This window comes from Staurois parvus, unplaced genomic scaffold, assembly GCF_062004578.1.
Source record: "Staurois parvus isolate SC_StPar_1 unplaced genomic scaffold, SC_StPar_1.0 ptg000057l, whole genome shotgun sequence".
NCBI classification, from domain to species: domain Eukaryota; kingdom Metazoa; phylum Chordata; class Amphibia; order Anura; family Ranidae; genus Staurois; species Staurois parvus.
Window position 1 is genome coordinate 4500906 of NW_028317853.1, and position 19393 is coordinate 4520298.

The 19393-nt window shown below is 41.2% G+C and overlaps 1 protein-coding gene across 5 annotated transcripts in view; it reads right to left on the reverse strand.

The window, feature by feature from the left end:
• Positions 1-19393, reverse strand: part of RERE (arginine-glutamic acid dipeptide repeats) — a 311259-nt gene that overhangs the window by 122929 nt on the left and 168937 nt on the right. For 4 of the 5 annotated variants that reach the window (XM_089668427.1, XM_089668425.1, XM_089668423.1 and 1 more), the window contains exon 4: positions 5796-5858. The exons of the other annotated variant lie outside the window; for it this stretch is intronic. In XM_089668427.1, the coding sequence (XP_089524553.1) occupies positions 5796-5858 (63 nt within the window). The remainder of the gene's footprint in view (positions 1-5795; positions 5859-19393) is intronic. 5 annotated transcript variants of the gene reach the window in all.

Consider the following 19393-nt stretch of genomic DNA (forward strand, 5'->3'; position numbering starts at 1 on the left):
TATCCTGGAGTTCAGCTTTAAAGAAGAAGTTACACTTCGCTCCATGGTATCTGTCACAAGATATGATCCTTTCAAATCTGATCCATCCCCCTGAGTTCTTGCTGCGGCACATTTCCAATCTCTGTGCTCTACAGTGTAAAGAGTAGTTGGGAAATCCCCTTAGAGCTCTGAGAGGATGACTATTTCAATTCTAATGTTGCAGAGCACAAGGACTGACATTGTGGAGGCAGTGGAAGTGGAGCAGGAAAAGCCAAGCTTTTAAATCACTACAGATCATTAAGACTGGGTTCTCATATATGCGTTGCGGTATATTGCATGTGATTCGCACAGGAACCGCACCGCATTCCTGTGCAGATCACATGCAATTTGTGTGCGGTGCGATTGGAGCCATACATTTTGTATGGCGCAAATTGCACCACACCCGCACCAAAAAGGTGCAGGACCCTTTTTTGGGTCCGCACTAGAATCGGATCGCATGGGTATTTACACCTATGTGATCTGATGTTGCACCACGTTTTGCGGATCGATTTTGGGTGTCAAGTTAACATACACACCCGCAGTGGTTCGCATGAACGAGGTGCGATTCTGATGCGGTGCAGAATTTGTACAGAAAATTATGCAAATCCCGCACCGCTTCACTGTGAACCCAGCCTAAAGGATGCCAAGGAGGTTTCTATATGTTTCTTCAGAATATTTTTAATTAATCTTCCTGAAATCCCTATTTATTTATTACAGGTTCTTATACAGCTCTGTCAATTTACGCAGCGCTTTACATACATACATTATATATATATATATATATATATATATATGTATGTATATAGTACATTCACATCAGTCCCTAACCCTCAAGGGGCGTACAATCTAAAGTCCCTAACTCACATTCATACGTACACATACTAGGGACAATTTAGACAGGATCCAATTAACGACCCTAGTACTGTCAGGCGGAAGTGCTATATTTAAAGCAAGGTGGGAACAGACATTCTGATATCTGGTTTATGAGAACAGTCAATTTACTATTTATTAGCCCTTCCAGCTTCAGAACCTAAAACATTGGAAATACCTTATATTTAAAAGAGCTGAAAAACTGTCTTACCTGAAACTACCATAAATCTGATGGTGACCTTGCAGACAAGGGAACAGGGTTGGCTCTTCCTCCACCTATCCCAGCAAGCTGAGCTCAGCCACGGTTGGTGCACTGCGTGTGTGCTCAGATTTTGAATCAGGAAGCATACTTGCTCCTGCAATGCCAGGTGTGAACAGCAGCAACTGCTGTGTCTTGAAATTAGCACAAGGCATTTGGGTGGTGTCACCAATGAAGTATTTGGGCCAGGCTGCATGAGGGAAAGAAATAGCCTACTAGTATGGCATCATGTTTGCATGGGCCAATTTGCGTAAATGGTGAACTTAGCCTTTAGAATCCATATTTATTCATTTATTTCAGGTTTTTATATAGCGCTGTCAATTTACGTAGTGCTTTACATATATATTGTACATTCACATCAGTCCCTAACCCTCAAGGGGCGTACAATCTAAGATCCCTAACTCACATTCATACTAGGGCCAATTTAGACAGGAGCCAAATAACCTACCAGCATGTCTTTGGAGTGTGAGAGGAAACAGGAGTACCCGGAAGAAACCCATGCAGGCACAAGGAGAACATGCAAACTCCAGGCAGGTGGTGCCGCGGTTGGGATTTGAACCAGTGACCCTAGTACTGCCAGGTGGAAGTGCTAACCATTCAGCCACAGTGCTGCATAAACATTTATCCTACTCTATGTTAGATCCACTACGATAAAAGTAGCAGCAGAGCACAATCGCTATACACTATCCAGTAGGGAGAACGGCCTGACTAATCAATAAGGAAATAGGTCTATCTTGATGTACATACACCATTATTTACATTACTCAAGGGAAAAATAAATCTAAAAAGCAGAAAAAATACATGGGTTGCCTTTATGACAAAATATATTTGTATGCATTTCACAAACCGCCCTCTATGCTACAGCTCTGACCAAGAAGCAGTGGGTTATCTAGAGGGAAGCCGATCTGTGGGAGGGTAGCATATCCTAATAGTATGTAAGGGGTATGTTAATTCTGAGTAGGGAGTTGGGAGTCTGTTTAAAATCAAACATTTAAAGTCTTGAATAAAGTGGGCAAGGGTTAACATTTTTGTTTATGAGCAATAAACACAGTGATAGAAGTTATAACTTACAACCCCCCCCCCCCCCCCCCCAACTCTAATAATGTTTTTCTCTTTCTGCCCACTGGGAAATATTACCCACTTCAAAAACATTTTGGCTGACATTGTGCTCTAAAAGGACCGTGATTTCATGCTAGGCTGTGTCTGTGAAATGGCCACTGGGACATGAATGATTTTCATAGCTTAGTCTGTACACGGTACAAATGTAACATTATTGGTCCACTTGCATATGTACAGTGCTAGTGTCCTAGGTTGCTGGGTTGCAGGCAGCTCCTGTCGTCTAGAGTCCTTGGTTACTAGGACACAGGCTGCTCTTGCCACTTAACAACTTTGGTTGCTGGGATGGAGATGGCCATTTAGAGCTGGCATGTATACAAAGATTATCATTTCAGGTCCTTATATAGCACCGTCAATTTACGCTTTACATATATACTGTACATCCATATCAGTCCCTAACCCTCAGGGTGTGTACAATCTAAGGTCCCTAACTTACATTCATACATACACATACTAGGGACAATTTAGACAGGATCCAATTAACCTCCCAGCATGTCTTTGGAGCGTGGGAGGAAACCCACACAGGCACAGGGAGAACATGCAAACTCCAGGCAGGTGGTGCCGTGGTTGGGATTTGAACCAACGACCCTAGTACTGCCAGGTGGAAGTGCTAACCATTTAGCCACTGTGCTGCTTACATTACACATTGTTGAATTTTACATGTCGACCCTCAGCATCAATGGTACAATTGTGCTATGCACAGGTAAAAAGCAGCACAAACATTTACATGCATATAGCATAAAATAAGGTCCATGTGCAGGACCTTAAATGCAGGTTTTCAGGATTTTAAAAATGCAGCAAATGTTGAACCCGAGTGCATGAGCCATAAATAAAAAGCAAATGCCGTATTCTTTGAAGTGGTGATGGACAAAATTACACATTTGTTTCAATAAACTAAATATTTTTGCTTAGAAATGTAAAAACTCCAAAACCTGTCAACTCACTCTTTAAAACAACTGAGCAAGCAATGCACAGTATACCCTGAAAACTAACAGCACTGGTGCATTTAAATATCATGGGCCCGGTGTGTGAAATAAGCCCCCTGTTGCATAGCTATCTATGTGGAGAGATGCTGGCTTCCTCTCACTATTGGCCTGCCTGTGCTCCTGGAGCCAAACAAGGTCAGATAGATGTCTGAGCGCTGACAAGCTATGGGAAGGGTTTCACACCCCTCACTTCAGCTTTTTACTCCCAATTGTTGGCGCTGCCTGCCCCTGTACATGCCCTAAAGGGCTGCAGCATGGAAACATTTGTAATTCCATTGTACATAGGTCGCACTGGTGTTGATCTGTGGGAAAAGAACTTGTAATTTTCAGGGCAATTAAAATTTTTTCAAATGGTCTATAAAGAACAGAGACATAAAAAGTATGAAAATGAGCAGCACGCTGACTTCTGCTGATCGGAAAAAACAAACAAAATAAATATAACTCATTATCTAGCACGGCTTTTCATAAACCACAGCTATGTTGGCTGCAGAATTTACAGTGAAAAATGTAAAACTATAGATCTGAAACTAAAACACCTTTAAAGAGAGTCTATAAAGATAGAGATATGACCGGTGTCATGGCTGACTAGTATTTAAAGGCACACAGGGCATATCAATGCATACACCTGTACAAGGTTGTGTTTAAATGAACAGGGTCCCCATTCAGGCAGTCCTATACATCTCAACTAGAATGCCAAGTCCACATGGACAAAGCTGCTCCCAATTTGACATCAGTGTACATACAGTCACAGCGTCCCAATCACAAACACCTGTGCCTCCCCATGTGGACAAACATGGCTTCATACTGGCGTACACATTGATATGCCCTGTGTGCACAAGGCCCAACAGGCTCTGGGGCTGTCATCTTGGCTTAATAAATTAGCGAGTCAATGACCTGGAATGAGCTTGCAGGACAGGAATTCAGATTTCTGACTTCTGGCTGCATGCTTGTCTTAGGACATATATGCGTGCAACTATTGTAAAAAGCTCCTCAATCTGCCTAGATGTCCACCCCCTGTTCAGAAGCAGTCAGCATGGCTCTGAAAGTGTTGTGAATGCTATCATACATGCGCTGACACAGAACATGCTCCCTCCATGTGCTGCAGTTCCTTTACTGTGTAATTAGCGAGAGTTTTCTACAACCAAGCTGTGCTGCTATAGCAGTTATCAAAGGACCTGGCCATACTGTTTGGAAGGGTACTGAACTCAAGACGGGCTATACAGAATTAAAAGTAGGCAGGCAAACAAAATATCCTATTCTGTATATTACGTTTGTTAGCTGGGATCTCAGGTTTAAAGGTAAACTAAGGAATTCTCTTAGCAAGAATACACAGTTACTGAAAGCAATTTTCTTCACTTCATATTTTGATTTGTTTTTTACTCATTCTATAGAAAATAGAGGAAAAATAGCACTGCTGGCAGTTTTGCTGGCAATCTGTTTAGTTTTCATTTCTCTTTTTATCCCAGTTGGGGTGATTTCTCTAATTTCCCAAAAGGTTGTCACACAGACGGAATGTTTAAAAATAATTAAATAAAAAAAATAAAGCAGCACAAGGAGTTGCCACAACAGAGTGGGAAACGATTAGTAGCTCTATCATGGTATTCTCGCTGTCTGTGTCTTATTGAACCTGTTCAATTTCAAGAAGTGAAGGAATTTGGCCTTAAAGCTAAGATGCTAACTGTCATGCGGATTCACGTACCAGGATGGACTATGCAGATGTTTGACACTCATTAGTTTTGTTACAGTTTTTAAAGTAGTAAAACAATTTGTTTACCAATGAAGCCAGGCAACTAGCATTTCCAAGAGAAATGTCAGGAATGACAGCTGAGCTGTTCTCCTAAGTACTTTTCTTAAGTCCGCCATGTGCATTAGATGGCAGTCTGACAAGGAATGATGCTGTTGCCTTACGGCATTTATTGTGGTCCACAAGATCTCTAAACCTAAACAGCTGACTTGCAAGTTTCTTTGCACACACCTCTAACACTGAATTGGTGTACACACCTCTAACACTGAATTGGTGTACACACCTCTAACACTGAATTGGTGTACACACCTCTAACACTGAATTGGTGTACACACCTCTAACACTGAATTGGTGTAACAACAAACATACATTTACCAACCAACCTAACCGCTGCTCCCACAACAAGGCTCACTTGGCTGTTTTTGAAATCGTTGTCTGCTGATCCATCTGATATAGATTAGACCCGGAGACTGTCACTAACACTTAAGGACTGCTATACTCTTTCAACCTGATGCTGGATTTTAAAGGAGAACGTAATTTTTTTGCAACATGTTACACAGGTATTTGGGGTGCAAGAGGTAGCTAAAACAATCCCCCCACACCCTCCCCAGTGACAGTGTGTGGAGATTCTTCTCCCCCTGAAGTCGCTGTCACTTTTGAAAGATCTGTGAATAAGTGAACTACAAGCCCCATGCTCCATTGCAACAGAAAGACATGTAGTTCTCAGTGGAACACCAAGTTCAGTAATCAGTACACTCATAGCCCACTGACATTCCCCTGCTCTCCAACTGAAAGCCCGTACCTTGGTAACGGTCCGGGAGGTGGAAGCAGAGCCTACAGAAGCCTGGCATTGCCCCGCGATCGTCTGAAAAAAATAAATGCAAGGACATGTGCACTTCTTTATTTTATTTATATATATTTTTATAAGGGTGAACTTAGCTTTTAATGCACAACAACTGAGCAGTACTGCCAAGACAGAAAGCAAACCTGCTCACATATTGACCATATACGTTAACCACAAACTTTACCTAAAAAAAAACAATGTTACATATTTACACTCAGAACATCTTATTTACATTAAAGTATATCTGAAGCCAAAACTTTTTTCTTCATTTTGGATAGAGTAGGGGAGGGATTATTATAATTATTCTTATACAGGATTTATATAGCACCAACAGTTTGCTCAGTGCTTTACAAAATAAAGGGAGACAGTACAGCAACAATACAGTTCAATACAAGAGGGTTAGGAGGGCCTGATCCTGTGAGCTTACAATCTAAGAGAGAGGGAATGGTGGTACAAAAAGTAACAACTGTGGGGGATGGACTGGTAGGAGGAATAGAAGATTACGCTATTAGCTGAAGGCAGGATAGGCTTCCCTGAAGAGAGGTTTTCAGGGATCACCTAAAAGTGGGCAGAGTAGGCGATCGTCTGACAGATTGGGGTAGAGAGTTCCAGAGGATGGGGGAGGCTCTGGAGAAGTCCTGGAGACGAGCATGGGAGGAGCGGAGAGGACGGTTTGGGTGATATTTGGATAAAACCTTTTACTTTTGCCATCTGTTTCTCATTACAGAGATTTCTCTTCACTTGCAGTCCTGTAGACTCTACAGCAAGTGATGGGAAATCTTTCCATTGTAAGAGAAATACTCAGTTGTAACAGGAATAAAATGTTACCTCTATTCCTGTTCTGGTGGCAACTCAAAATTTCAATATACTCACATTCATTGATGACATGGGTGATCAGGACAATTGGAAGGAGTGAAAATCAGGGACACAGCTGGCTGTAAAAACAACTATCGGCTTGGTAACCCATAACCAAAAAAATGCCTTTAGTTATATTGTAAGATGTTCACATTCATATTCACAAAAAAAAAAAAATAAACAAAGATTGCTGGTATAATCCAATCCTGGGCTCCACACCAACAAAGACATTTAGGAGAACATTATACAGGCATAGATGAGTGCTGCCCGCAGAATTCTTTAAACAAACTTCTCTTGTTGAAACAGCCTTTGTCTCCTTGAATCTCTCTTTCCAAGTCTGTAACACAAGTGAGAGTCATACTGAAAAGCCAGTGTACTTTTCCCATATTTCAAATACTGCAGGAAGTTCTGTATGGCCTAAAGGGAAATTAACATTCTTTCACAGTGAGGCAAACCACACAGAGTTTATTTTAATTTTCTGCTACGCAACTGCTTTTTTTTGTTTTTAAGCCGTAAGCTCGCACGAACATTTAATCCCACATAACACCTACTTGTGGCTTTCAAGGGGGAAAAGGAGGGAAAAAGGAGGAGGACTATGGAAATTTATCACTGGTGCTTTCATTCCAAACACTCTCATTAGTAGGCTGCAAGCAGAGTGCAATCTCACAAACAGGCAGCTGGTGGCAGCATTGGGCCAGGGAGAAAAGAACCAACCTGTTTTCTAAGATGTATAGAACATTTCATCAATAACAATCAGGAAACACATGCAGACACATGGATGAAGTGTTTGTACAATTTATACATGTACAGAAGGGGGCTAGCAATTAAAGAGAACCTGTCAGTCATTTTCACAACTGATCAGTAAAAATGCTGCACCAAATATGTTATCACAAAGTTCCTGCTAGCTTTTGCCTGAAAATCCTCCTCCGTGTATCTCTCTGGCTTAGGTTACTGGAAGCCTTACTTTAGGAATACTCCCTGTTCTCCTTGTAGAATGACAGCACTTTATTCTTATTAACCACTCTCCACCCCCCCTTTTTGCTATGGTGGTGTCCTTGTGGACTTGGCATATTTAGGGATATCCCATCTATTTTGAGACACGGCAGGTTATCATCTAACAATACGGTTGCTGCTACTAGCTACTGAAATGCTGTATTTGACTCTGGATTGTATTATTTTCTTCTTCATCCTCTGGTGTAACAACACAAAGCCTAACTTAAAAGCAAAGAGAACTGCAGAGAGCTTCTGGTACCTGCTATTAAGGAGGCTGTTTGACGGTTCAAGATTCCTGACAGACTCACCATAAAACATTGAGTCCTAAGACCAGAAACCTTTATACATTTTCCCACAATGGCTCATGAAGATTTACGAACGCTTAGCACCTGCCTATGTGCTTTTTTCAAGATATTAGACAAGTGCTCAGCACTACTGTGCATATAACAAAACTACCTAAAAGCCAATACAAATTTTTCTACAACTATTATATTACCATATTGAGAAGGATATACAGGAACAGAGCAGTATTACTATAGCTTAAGTGCTCCGATGGGACAGATGTTTAATGTTTCAAATAGATTATGATTTTCTTCTCAGCAAAGCGTTTCGCTGCATGAAAAAAGAAAAAGGAAAAGAAAACCTGCACTGAAATGCTTGCGTGACATGAGCCTGCGAGATTTGACAGTAACGAATCTCACAGTGAAACCTCTAGGCAGGCACTGTCATCTGTGATGGGCCATCAGGAAATGGAAGTGTGGGCTTCAGATTAGTTATCACAGGATAGGATGGAGAACTACACAACGATCATATTCCTAAATCCAAGAGCAGTAACACAGCCAGCCTGCCAAAGTGAAGCAAACTAGGGGATCACCATCTTGATTTTTTTTTTATCCTGGCAGCTGTATATGGCTAACAAATGAAATGAGGATATTTAGCCCAGAAAGCTTACACCCTCACATGTGGTTATAAGTGATAAAGTGGTATTAAACCCCGAACCAAACATGTAATATATTGCAACTTGCCAATTAGATGTGGTGGCTGCATCAGTTTGCTTTTGTTTCCGCCCCCCCCCCCCCTTGTTTTCACCTGGTGCTCTGGCGAGTCACACACCTCCTGTATTTGTGAGACACCACTCTGGAGGAATGAGCACAGGAGGCACAGCAGACAGCAGTATTGTCAGTCTTGGTGGGTGGGAGTGTTAAATATATTAGCAGATTTAAAAACCGTAACTAATTAAAGCAAAACTCCAGATCACACTTTATAATCAGTTACAGCAGTTTGTTTTCCCCTTGGGATAAAGGTTTCACATGAATAAATAACCCCCAGTGTTAAATGGATTGTCTCATCCATGTAAGCGGATACATTCTGCTGGAGACGTTGAGCTTTTAAAAAACAACACACTTGCGTTCTGGATTACCAGATGCAAATAGAAGAAAGAAAGCCTAAAAGAAGAGAATACAGCCATCACATCTGAGAATTGGTAAACTGCAATATGTTGTTTGATTTTGGGTTTAATACTGCTTTAAGTGCCGATTTATATCTGTGAGTTGTGGGAATGTATGTTACTTGTATTGACATTCATTTTGAGTAGCAACCCCATGCACTAAGGCAACACCCTATGCATTGCTGCAAAAAATCTGTGACATCCATTATTTAGGACATTTTGGTGTACTGGAAGTCCACCGATTTCAATAGGATGCCTTAATGCTACATATGTTAACACAAGACAAATGCTAATGCAATTGCATTAATGGACCACAAAAATGTAAATGAAATGGTCCCCTGCAGTGTTATAGTTTGTTCCACCCCGTCATTGCTGCTGCTCTGTTTGAATTCTGGAAATAAAAAGGTATGAGAGATGGTTATCAAAATCCATTAATTTTTGTCCTTTAAAAAAGGGGAGGTAAGCCTACTAGTCACTTGTGTGCCAATAAGTCAACCATTTTAATATTTACCCACCAAGCTAATCTTTATATTCCTTTTTAAAAGAAGCGTTGCCTCCTCCGTGGCAGGAACAGTAAGGAGCAGTCACTTAGCCAAACGCTAGTAACATACAGTATGTCAGTAATTCGGCAACCTAGGCTGCTGCTGAACTGCAATCTTGCCAGCACATCACTGACCTAATCCAATGAAGTAGTCTACTCGGTAGTGTGTGCCAGCAGGTAGAAGTTGCAGTTTGGTATAATCAAGGCAGTGACAGGTACAAAAGAATGTATACAGGTGAGACAGAGCTGCTACCTCCTTAATTATCTGCAGCTTGCAGACACAGGCTTCCAGCATGTAAGGTCTCTGGCAACCTCCAATCTTCAAGTAATGTAAGGTAACTAGTGCCACAGTAAGTCGGCTACAATCAATGCTCTTTATTAATAACCGTGTGATACAATCATGCAGAAAACCAACGTGTTTCAGCCGCCAGGCCTTTGTCATGGCAATGAGGATGAATTAGGATGGAATGAATTAGAGCCAGTTAGGTTTTTAGCGCACCTTTGTGTCCTGCTGGGGAGCTTCTTGCCTCTATTTGTACAGACAAACAGCAATCAGTCAGACAGAAGGTGATGGGAACCCAAGAATTTTACACTTGTCACCAGAACAAGAGGACAACTGTTCCAGTGACACCTTCCTACGACAGAAATTCCCCTCTCCTTTTGGAGAGATTTGCTATCATGGCCTGTTGAGTCAAAGGGACCAGAAGAGGAAGTGAAGGGAAATCTCCCCACAGGAACACAAAGGGAAAATACTGACAGGGGTTTTAACCCTTCACTATCAAAAAAAAGCAAAAACAAAACTATTTTGGCCATACATACGAACTTAAAGACATTCACATTCATAAAAATCTTGAAGATTATCAACACTCTTAAGTAAGCCAAGGACACCTATTACCATCAAATGAAAATGCTCAAAATGTTGGGCATATGGCTAGCTGGATCTATTAAGCACAGTTAATGCCCACTGAGCTAAACTGTCAACTGAGTGGAACACTACCCATAGCATTTATATCTGTGTCGTAGACACATTCTAAAATTCATTCCCACAGGAGTGTGACAATTGGCAGAACATGCAACAGATTCACGCATTAGTTAAGAGGCGTATATGAATCTGAAAGTTGCAAGCATCTCCTCTATGAAGGAGTTTTACAGGCCCAGAAGCTAACTGGAGAAGTTGGGAGAGTAAAGCAAACACTGAATATCTGTTCCAGAGGCATTTACATATACAAATGTTGTTGCAGAATTGTCTCAGAAGTGACACAATCACATGAAAGACAATGAACAATTTCTTCCTCTAACATGGTAGGGGATTTTTTCTAACCTTCACCTTCCTTGTAATTCTTTTTGAATCTGTAGCAACAGCGACACATAGTAAAAATGTCACAAAGAACTACATGAATTTATTGTCCATGTTGCTACATGTACACTGCCAGAAATAACCCACAAATGCCCTATTGAATCGACCCCTATATAGTTTGGGCAACAGATGCTCGAGTACGGTCTCTGTGATACTTTTTTTTTCGTTTTCCATTTGCACTAACAGTTACATTTTCAGAACAAGCTCTACCCTTCTTCCCAGTCCAATCTTATACACAAAGTTTTAGTAAAATGTTAAGGACAATCTAAGGGGGTGAGAAAATAGGTGTTAAAGGTGGAACTAAACCTGCTTTCCTTTTCACCCTTGGAAGCTGCCATAGATTTAGTTTGATTTGCCATTGCCATAATGCTACACATGTGATCAGTTATGACACCAGCAATATGATGATTTGACAGTTTGGTTGAGAACGCAATCAAATGTGACAGTTGGCATTGCTGACATGCCGGGAATGTAACAGTTTTTGAAACTGTTAAATTGATGGGTTTACTTCCGCTTTAAATCAGAACTGAAGTCCTCCAAGGCAGGCTTTTATTGCAGAAGGGACATGCACTGTGTATTTGGCAATAAAATGGCCCTGCTCATTGTCTCCTCTGGCACTGCAAAATGAGCTGTGTATGCGGAGCTCAGCTTACAGTGCCAGGCCAGTCTCAGATGGCCAGGAAGACAGCCTCCTGCAAATGCACAGAAGCAGTCATCCCCTGCAATGAAGAGGTGCAGGATCGCTGGACAGGTAAGTATGGAGACTTTAGCTCCACCTTAAGTTTAAAATGAAAATGTAAGAGAACAAGAGGGGGCATCTTTAGGGTGATTGAAGACATAGCACTCGTATGGCTTCAAATCACCGTAAAGAAGAAATATAGGCAAAAATTGTATTTTCCCATGCAGTGGGGCTGTGCTTTATTTTAGCAAACAGTGCTAAAACCTGACCCTGAAGTGAAATCCTGTTCACAATTCATGGTATATGTGGTTTAGGAACAGTTCCCATAGAAGTCAACAGCCTGTAATCCGCACCTGAACTGAACCGCATTGCTCAGAAATCAGACATGACTCTTTCAAACCGCACTCAATCTGCACTGAATCCGCACCGCTTCTGCACCGGACATATGTGAACAGGCACCATATGAAGCAATGTTATTTCACATGTCATGCGGATTAGATGTGGTTCAAACCGCATCCAAACCACATATGTGAACCAGTCCTTGCTGTGGCTATGAAACCGAAAGTGACGGGAGATCTCCTTAATGGGACAAAACAAACAAACAAACAAACCATAGGTTATAACCATCTATTACTCGATCCAAAATAGAAAAAAAAACACAAAAGTTTTGCCTTCAGTTCTACAAGACTCCGTTCAGATCTGTGCAGCTGCATTCTGCATATAGGGCAGCCCATTCAATTCCATAAAGTGCAGAAACATGGGGAAAGAAATCTCTTACCCTTTTTATTAAATTGCTCTGCACTGAACCGCATTGTCCTGCAGCACCATACGGTTTGGCAGGCACGAAAATGTGTCACATTTTCAGGTGCTTGGGGGTGCCATTAAGAATAATTGGCTTGTCCGTGTATCTCAGCAGATTGGGAATACATGCAATTTCACAAGCACTCCCCACCTGATATGTGAACCTAGCCTTCAACACAAGATACTTTAATCTTTTTCAAAACATACTTCAAAAAACACAAAACTACAATGTCCAATGCTTTGCTTACAACTGAGGCTTATTTATTTAAATATGGAGAGAGCTGCCAAGAAACAGACTCCATCTGCAGACTCTCCCCAACAAAGGTCAAGATACAGTCTCACACTGAAAAGCTTCTGAGAGCAAAGACAGATTTTTTTAGGACTGAAAAAAAAAAAAATTCTGCGGCCTTGATGCTGCAATCAGCTGCATAATTGGCCACTTCCCTAAAAATCTTGACTGAGCATCATCAAAGCCATTAACAGATGAAAACACTGGAGGGCAGCACTGAGCCACTCTTCAGCCTGCTGGATTGGAGTATCACAAGCCGCCGGAGCAGAACAGACAGGATTTCAGATACAGTGTGGAGACCTGATGACAGGCAGGGGTTATGACAGATCTACAGCACTGCTCTGCCACAGGTGCTGGTAGGAAGGAAGGGTGCAGGAACTGCACATTCCAGACAGCTCTCTACACTCTGCTGTACAATTCATGAAAAGTCTATTTTAATTGCATCAGGCAAGGCCTGGCTGAATGACGTAAAAAAAACCACAAAACCCCCCCCCCCCCCCCCCACTACATGCTTGACAACAAACAGGATCATTTATTAAGGAGACATAAGTAGACATTAGATCACTGAAGTGCCCAGCAGGGAAGGCTGGTTACCAGAGTGCACAAGCTGTACAAGAGACTATTTTGAAGAAATACTCATTACTCTTCCACAGTTCCCCATCAGGGCTCAATTTTCTCAAGATCAAAATCAGCTGCCCATTTTATAGGTCAGCAATCCATCAGAGGGAGGCAGGAAAGGTGAGGCTGAACTTGAGCGCATTCACTGACGGCTAGCCGGGACTAGAAAGATACACCGGCGGCCTGGCACAGAATTCGGGCTTATCGCTCTTTCAATATATACAGTGGTCTACCCAGAGTTCACGGCAAGATAAACACAGCATAATTGCCTCTTGCAATACTAATCCCAATGCTCAGGGAAGAAGTTCAACCTGGAAATACACTGAAAGCGTATGTGATATATACTGTATATGCTTGTATTTTGTATATAAAACATGAACGTGATCACCCACCAAAAAACAAATGTATTCCTAATTGGCAGATGACAAGGAACTAAATGAACCTTCCTAGGCGTCGGAAGAATTTCCAATTTTTTTCCTAATGTGAACAGGAGGCGCAAGAGTAGGCTGAAAACCCAACTTTGCAGTTTATTCGGACGTGTTTTCTACTGAAGTCAAAGCATTAAAGCTGAACTCTGCAAATAACCACCCACCCGCCCTGCAAGGGTTATATGCTAGTTTAAGTTTGGGGTAGAAAAATAAGGTGAAACATTTCACTTTTTCCTCATTCTGGAAAGCTCCCTCTATATTTGCAACTGGTCCCCAAAGCTTCTTCTCTAAGGTGCTCTGGCCATTGGACACACACGGATGTCATGAAGTACAATGCAGGGCAAAGAGCCCTGCACTGCATTTGAGGACAGTATGAGCTAGCCGACAACCTGGCACACTCAAAGCCTGCCGGGAGTGAGGAGTAAGGCAAGTATTGCACCTCATTACCCCCTAGACTTAATTTGCATTCAAACCTTGTAATGCAGGGAGGCCCAGCCGCAAGAGTATGGCTTGCTGTAATTCCTGAAGTTCAGTATTAAAACACATGTGAATGCGTAAATTACATTTTATGAGTTGCCATTGACTTCATTTGAAAACCCACTGGGGGGCCTTAAACAAATCTGAAGGTACATTTTCAGCCAGAAAGCAACAATGGTGAAATTGTAGAGACCGTCTGAAACCTCCTTCAAGCCCTGTAGAAATGTATGCAAAAAGCAGTGTGTCAATCACATGTACAGTACTGTTGCCATGGCTACAAGAAAATTTTGAGGCACTTTTAGAAAATCATGGCAATGCAAAGGGTGTATTTGGTATTTACATTCCAGAATTTCTTGTGTACCCATAATATATATTTTTTAAATGTTTTCTGTAATTCATCTGAGGAAATTTCCATGGGCTGTGAACTAAGAGAATGGCGAAAAAAAAAAGAAAAAAAACAACAAACAAGTATGCAGTATACTGGGAGGATAGGGAGCAGCCAGACCTCAATTTCAAATTGCAATGTATTGTAAAACACAATGAACAAACTTTAATGGGTCTGAGTAGGAAAAAAAAAAGTCCTAATTAAGCTTTCCAATAGAGGGGGAAAAAAAAAACACATACACCTGCCTCTATGAGCACTTAGAAAGAGAAGCATCCTGATCATGCAGAGTTGAAGCGTAGATTTATAACTCGTTATCCAGCAGAGTGCAAGTGCGAAAAGAACAAACAAAGATACGTGTCATGACAAGAATGAATTGAAGCCACTGCTGTGTTTTCCCACTGCTCCCATAATGTGCTTCCAAGCTAAAAACATTTCCAGGCAGACTGCTGGCTAATTTTCACTGGAAGACATATGACATCTCCACTGCCTGGATGACTAGTGCAGAGATTCAGCGAGAACCAAAAAGAATGCTTACATCTGACTGGTTGTTCTACATACTTTCTTCCTTCACATAATATTCTTCTATGCTACTCATCCTTTCAAGATGGTTTACAAGGAGCTTGCCAAATCAGAAATGCCACTAGTGAACTGTTTTTTGAAGGCGCATGCTATTAATTTACCTGGAACATCAGACAGAAAGTATGACACGTAGGGTTCCCTTGGGGGGTAAAAATCCTGAAAAGCTCAAGTGATGACCATCATTTCTATCACTTGTCAGCTGAGTCAGTGAGGTCATTCCGGCAGTCAGTTATGGACAGGCAGGTATCTTCCCCCACCCATTGTCTTTGGTGAAACATTTGCCTATGTATAGTATGTTGTACATTTTCAAACCAAAGAGCTTTGGTTCACAAATAATTAAAAGGAATTGGATTCCATTGCAGATCTCTTAAAATGTCAGCTGCCTGGCTGTCAATGCACATTTCTCTCTATGTGAATGTCAAGCTGGATTTAGATTAGCAAATGAATATTTCTTCCAGCAATTAAGCATTGAAGAGGGCTAATGAAAAAAAAACAATACTGATCGAAATACAAAAGTAGTCATTGCTGAGCTTCTGAACATGCCATTTACCTGGCTGTTTGTAGGTTCAAAACCTCAAAAAATAAAACGGGAATGAGAATGCAGAGCAGAAAACTTCGAACACCTAATTTACTTGCTTACTGAAGGTTAGGTGACTGAAGTATTAATGTAAAACTTCGCTATGATCTACAAAACGTCACCAAGATTATTTATTACAGAAGAGAGATGGTATGTAATTTCTGCAATTAAAGTCTTCTAACCTTCCTTTTCCTGGGATACAATGTACACAGCTCATTACACATTCTCGGCACATGCATGAACTCCCGGTGTACATGAACGGGAGGTATATCTTTCCAGCCCTGCCAAGATTGCCAAAGACCCCAAACTCAAAAATCAGGGCAGAAGTTGTGTGTGCCAATGAAAAGCCTGTGGGTGTCGAATCACTGGAGGGGAGTACTGGAGGGTTTATGGTCACTTTAAACTTGTGTACAGGCAGAATAGTCAGGGAACTCGTATCTTCAGAAGGAGATGTCAGCTATGGCAGCCTCCATACATCCTCAATACACGTTTCCTTTAAACTCTAAATGTGGTCATTGAATGTTCTAGCTAAATGCTTGCGCAGCACCCTGGAAAACTGTTCATGTTTGCACAGCACCCTAGACAACTATGTGTGACTAAACAGCATCACTGGTCCACAGTAAATGGGAGGAAATCTACAATGCATGTGCTGCCCTCCAATGTTGTCTGAGTAATGGACAGAAATTGTGGTGAGTTCATGATCGGGACCACAGATGGTCAGGAGTCCACATTCTCCATGAGAGATCAGCAGGTGGCTGTTATTTGGTATGTAAAAACATTCCAACTTTCCACATTGAACATTCTCTAAAGAACCACAATCCTCCCCCAGGCCAGCACTTGATCTATACAAACTGAACATAGTTTCACAAAAGCAGGATATATGCAGCAACCCAGATGAGGCCTTATAACACGCTGAATAATCAAGAGCTTTTCCGCATCAGGTAGCGGCTATGGCAAATGAGAGAAATTTTATATAAATAGTGAACAGTGGTTACCAAATCCTCAGAGGATAAAACCACCGGAACTGTGTGGGCCACAGCTGTCCGGCAGATATTCTGTAAGAGGGGTTTTAAAATGCCTCATTACTTTTCCTATTTATGAGCTCAGCTTTAAGTAGCTGTGTGCTGGAAAACACCCATCATGATGTGAACAAAACTGACAACCTCGGCCCTTCACAGACTGCCATCCACCACAGTTTAACATCATTATGTGGAACCAGAGGAGAGGCAGTGGTCACTTGTCACTCATCCAGCAGGTCACACTACCAAAAGCTAAGCAGTGGGTGGGTTGGAGGGGGTGGTGGTGGAGGAATGATTAAAATTATATATATATATATATATATATATATATATATATATATATATATATATATATATATAAATAAAAATATATATATATACACATTTTAAAATCCCAAATATGGCACTATCTGCTTGGAGTTTGCATGTTCGCGTTGTGTATGCGTGGGTTTCCTCCAGGTTCTCCAGTTTCCTCCTACACTCCAAAGACATGCTGATAGGTTAATTAACTTCTGCCTAAATTTGCCCTAGTATGTATGAATGTGAGTTAGGGATCTTACATTGTACGCTCCTTGAGGGTTAGGGACTGATGTGAATGTACAATATCTATCTATCTCACACCACACATTCTTCTTTTGGATTGGAGTAGATGGACCCCTAAAGTGGAGTTCCACCTAGAAAAAAAAATAGAAGTCAGCAGCTACAAATACTGTAGCTGCTTGCTTTTACAATACAGCCACTTACCTGTCCCTCGGTCCAGCGGTGTCCTCACCACCACCACTGGTTTCACTAGCAGTCTTCTCTCTCTGGCGCAGGCATCTTCAGTGTGGGCACCCGGCTGTGACAGCTCGCGACTTCACAGCCGGGTGCCCACTGCGCATGCCTGAGAAGCGCTGCGCCTTGTGAATGGCCCCGTAGTCTTCTGGGACCTGACCGGTCGCATTTCCCAGAAGACTACTGGGAGGGAGAGGGGGTGAGGACAACTTTCGCTTCCAATCTCCTAGGCGATCGCAGTGGAAGTGGGGGCGGGTACCTGTCCAATTCGGGTACCCGCTCCCCAAAAGTGCCAATTCTTAATGGGCAACGGGGGACAAAGGCTTAAAGTGGAACTTCCCCTTTTGGGTGGAGCTCCACTTTAAATTTCACAAATGCAGGAGAGTTAAACACTTTAAATCTCTCAACGACTCAGGTGACATATCTGTGTTGAGTTCCTGGGGTTGCACATTTGTAGTGACCATTATGATGGTGTGCCACTTCCCTGTTGGATTCGGAGAACACGTTAAAAACACAAAAGGTGGGTGCAACACAAACTCTCAGGTGGGCAGGAACAGAGTTGGGAACAATAGAAGGCAGATCTCTCTGTTGCAATATCTAGGGCATCACCTATAACTAATATTTTTGAGCCTAAACCTTTAGCACACATGTGAACAGACTTACTGAAAAAAAAAGAAATATTTTAAATGCAGTTTGTATATATTTAAAAAAAAAACAAAAAAAAAACAAAAAAAAAAACACAACTAAAAACAAAACAGAACAAAACAAAAACAGACAAAAATGGCAAAGTACCCTGGTGTGACTAGGCTCTAGCAATATGTGCTAAAATGACACAAGATGAAGTAAACTTACATGTATTAAAGCACTCAGTTAAGCTTTTATATTGAGTGTGAGGATTAAAATCTCTATGCAGTGTAATCATAGGCGCTTACTCTATTTAAAGTCTTTAACTCCATTAGTGACACATAACTGAAATTGCAACTCATTAGCACTTTGATGGTATTTAACACCAACATCACACTACTGTTACCATGATAGATGGAAGATATGACTGCCAGTGTTGCACAAACCTTTTATGTATACATCAATGGGGCTGCTTTAAATAGAAATACAATTATTTGGTCAATAATTTTGGAAAGATAAAACATTTTTATAAGAGTGTTAAGGAATGCATCCATTAAAGTACTTTAAAAGTATGCAGGGCACTGCCTCTGGGCTTTCTAGCAAACTGTTAGTCCCCTAACTAAAGAGAAGGTAGAGTATATTTAATAGTATCATATATTCTGAATTATAACTACAGAATTAATTTAAAAACATTTTTATACTTACACATTTGTGCAAGCGGCTTCTTAATTTTTTAAATGTGAAGATTTGCAAATTAGATTGAGGCAGGGTGGATTATTTGCCACAATGACTCATCCTAACTGCTTAACAGCTGATGAGATAGAATACCCATGACACAGGGATAGCATTGTTTTCAATGAGTCCATATGGCTGTCTGATTTACAAATATAGAACTACAAACTATACATGAAATTCAGCACTAACACACTCTATTTACATTACACTGGTCTTATACTGTATACACACTATATATATATATATATATATACATATACATACACACATATATATATATATATACAGTCATGGCCGAAATTGTTGGCACCCTTGATATTTTTCCTGAAAATCAAGTATTTCACACAAAAAAGGTATTGCATTAACACATGTTTTGCT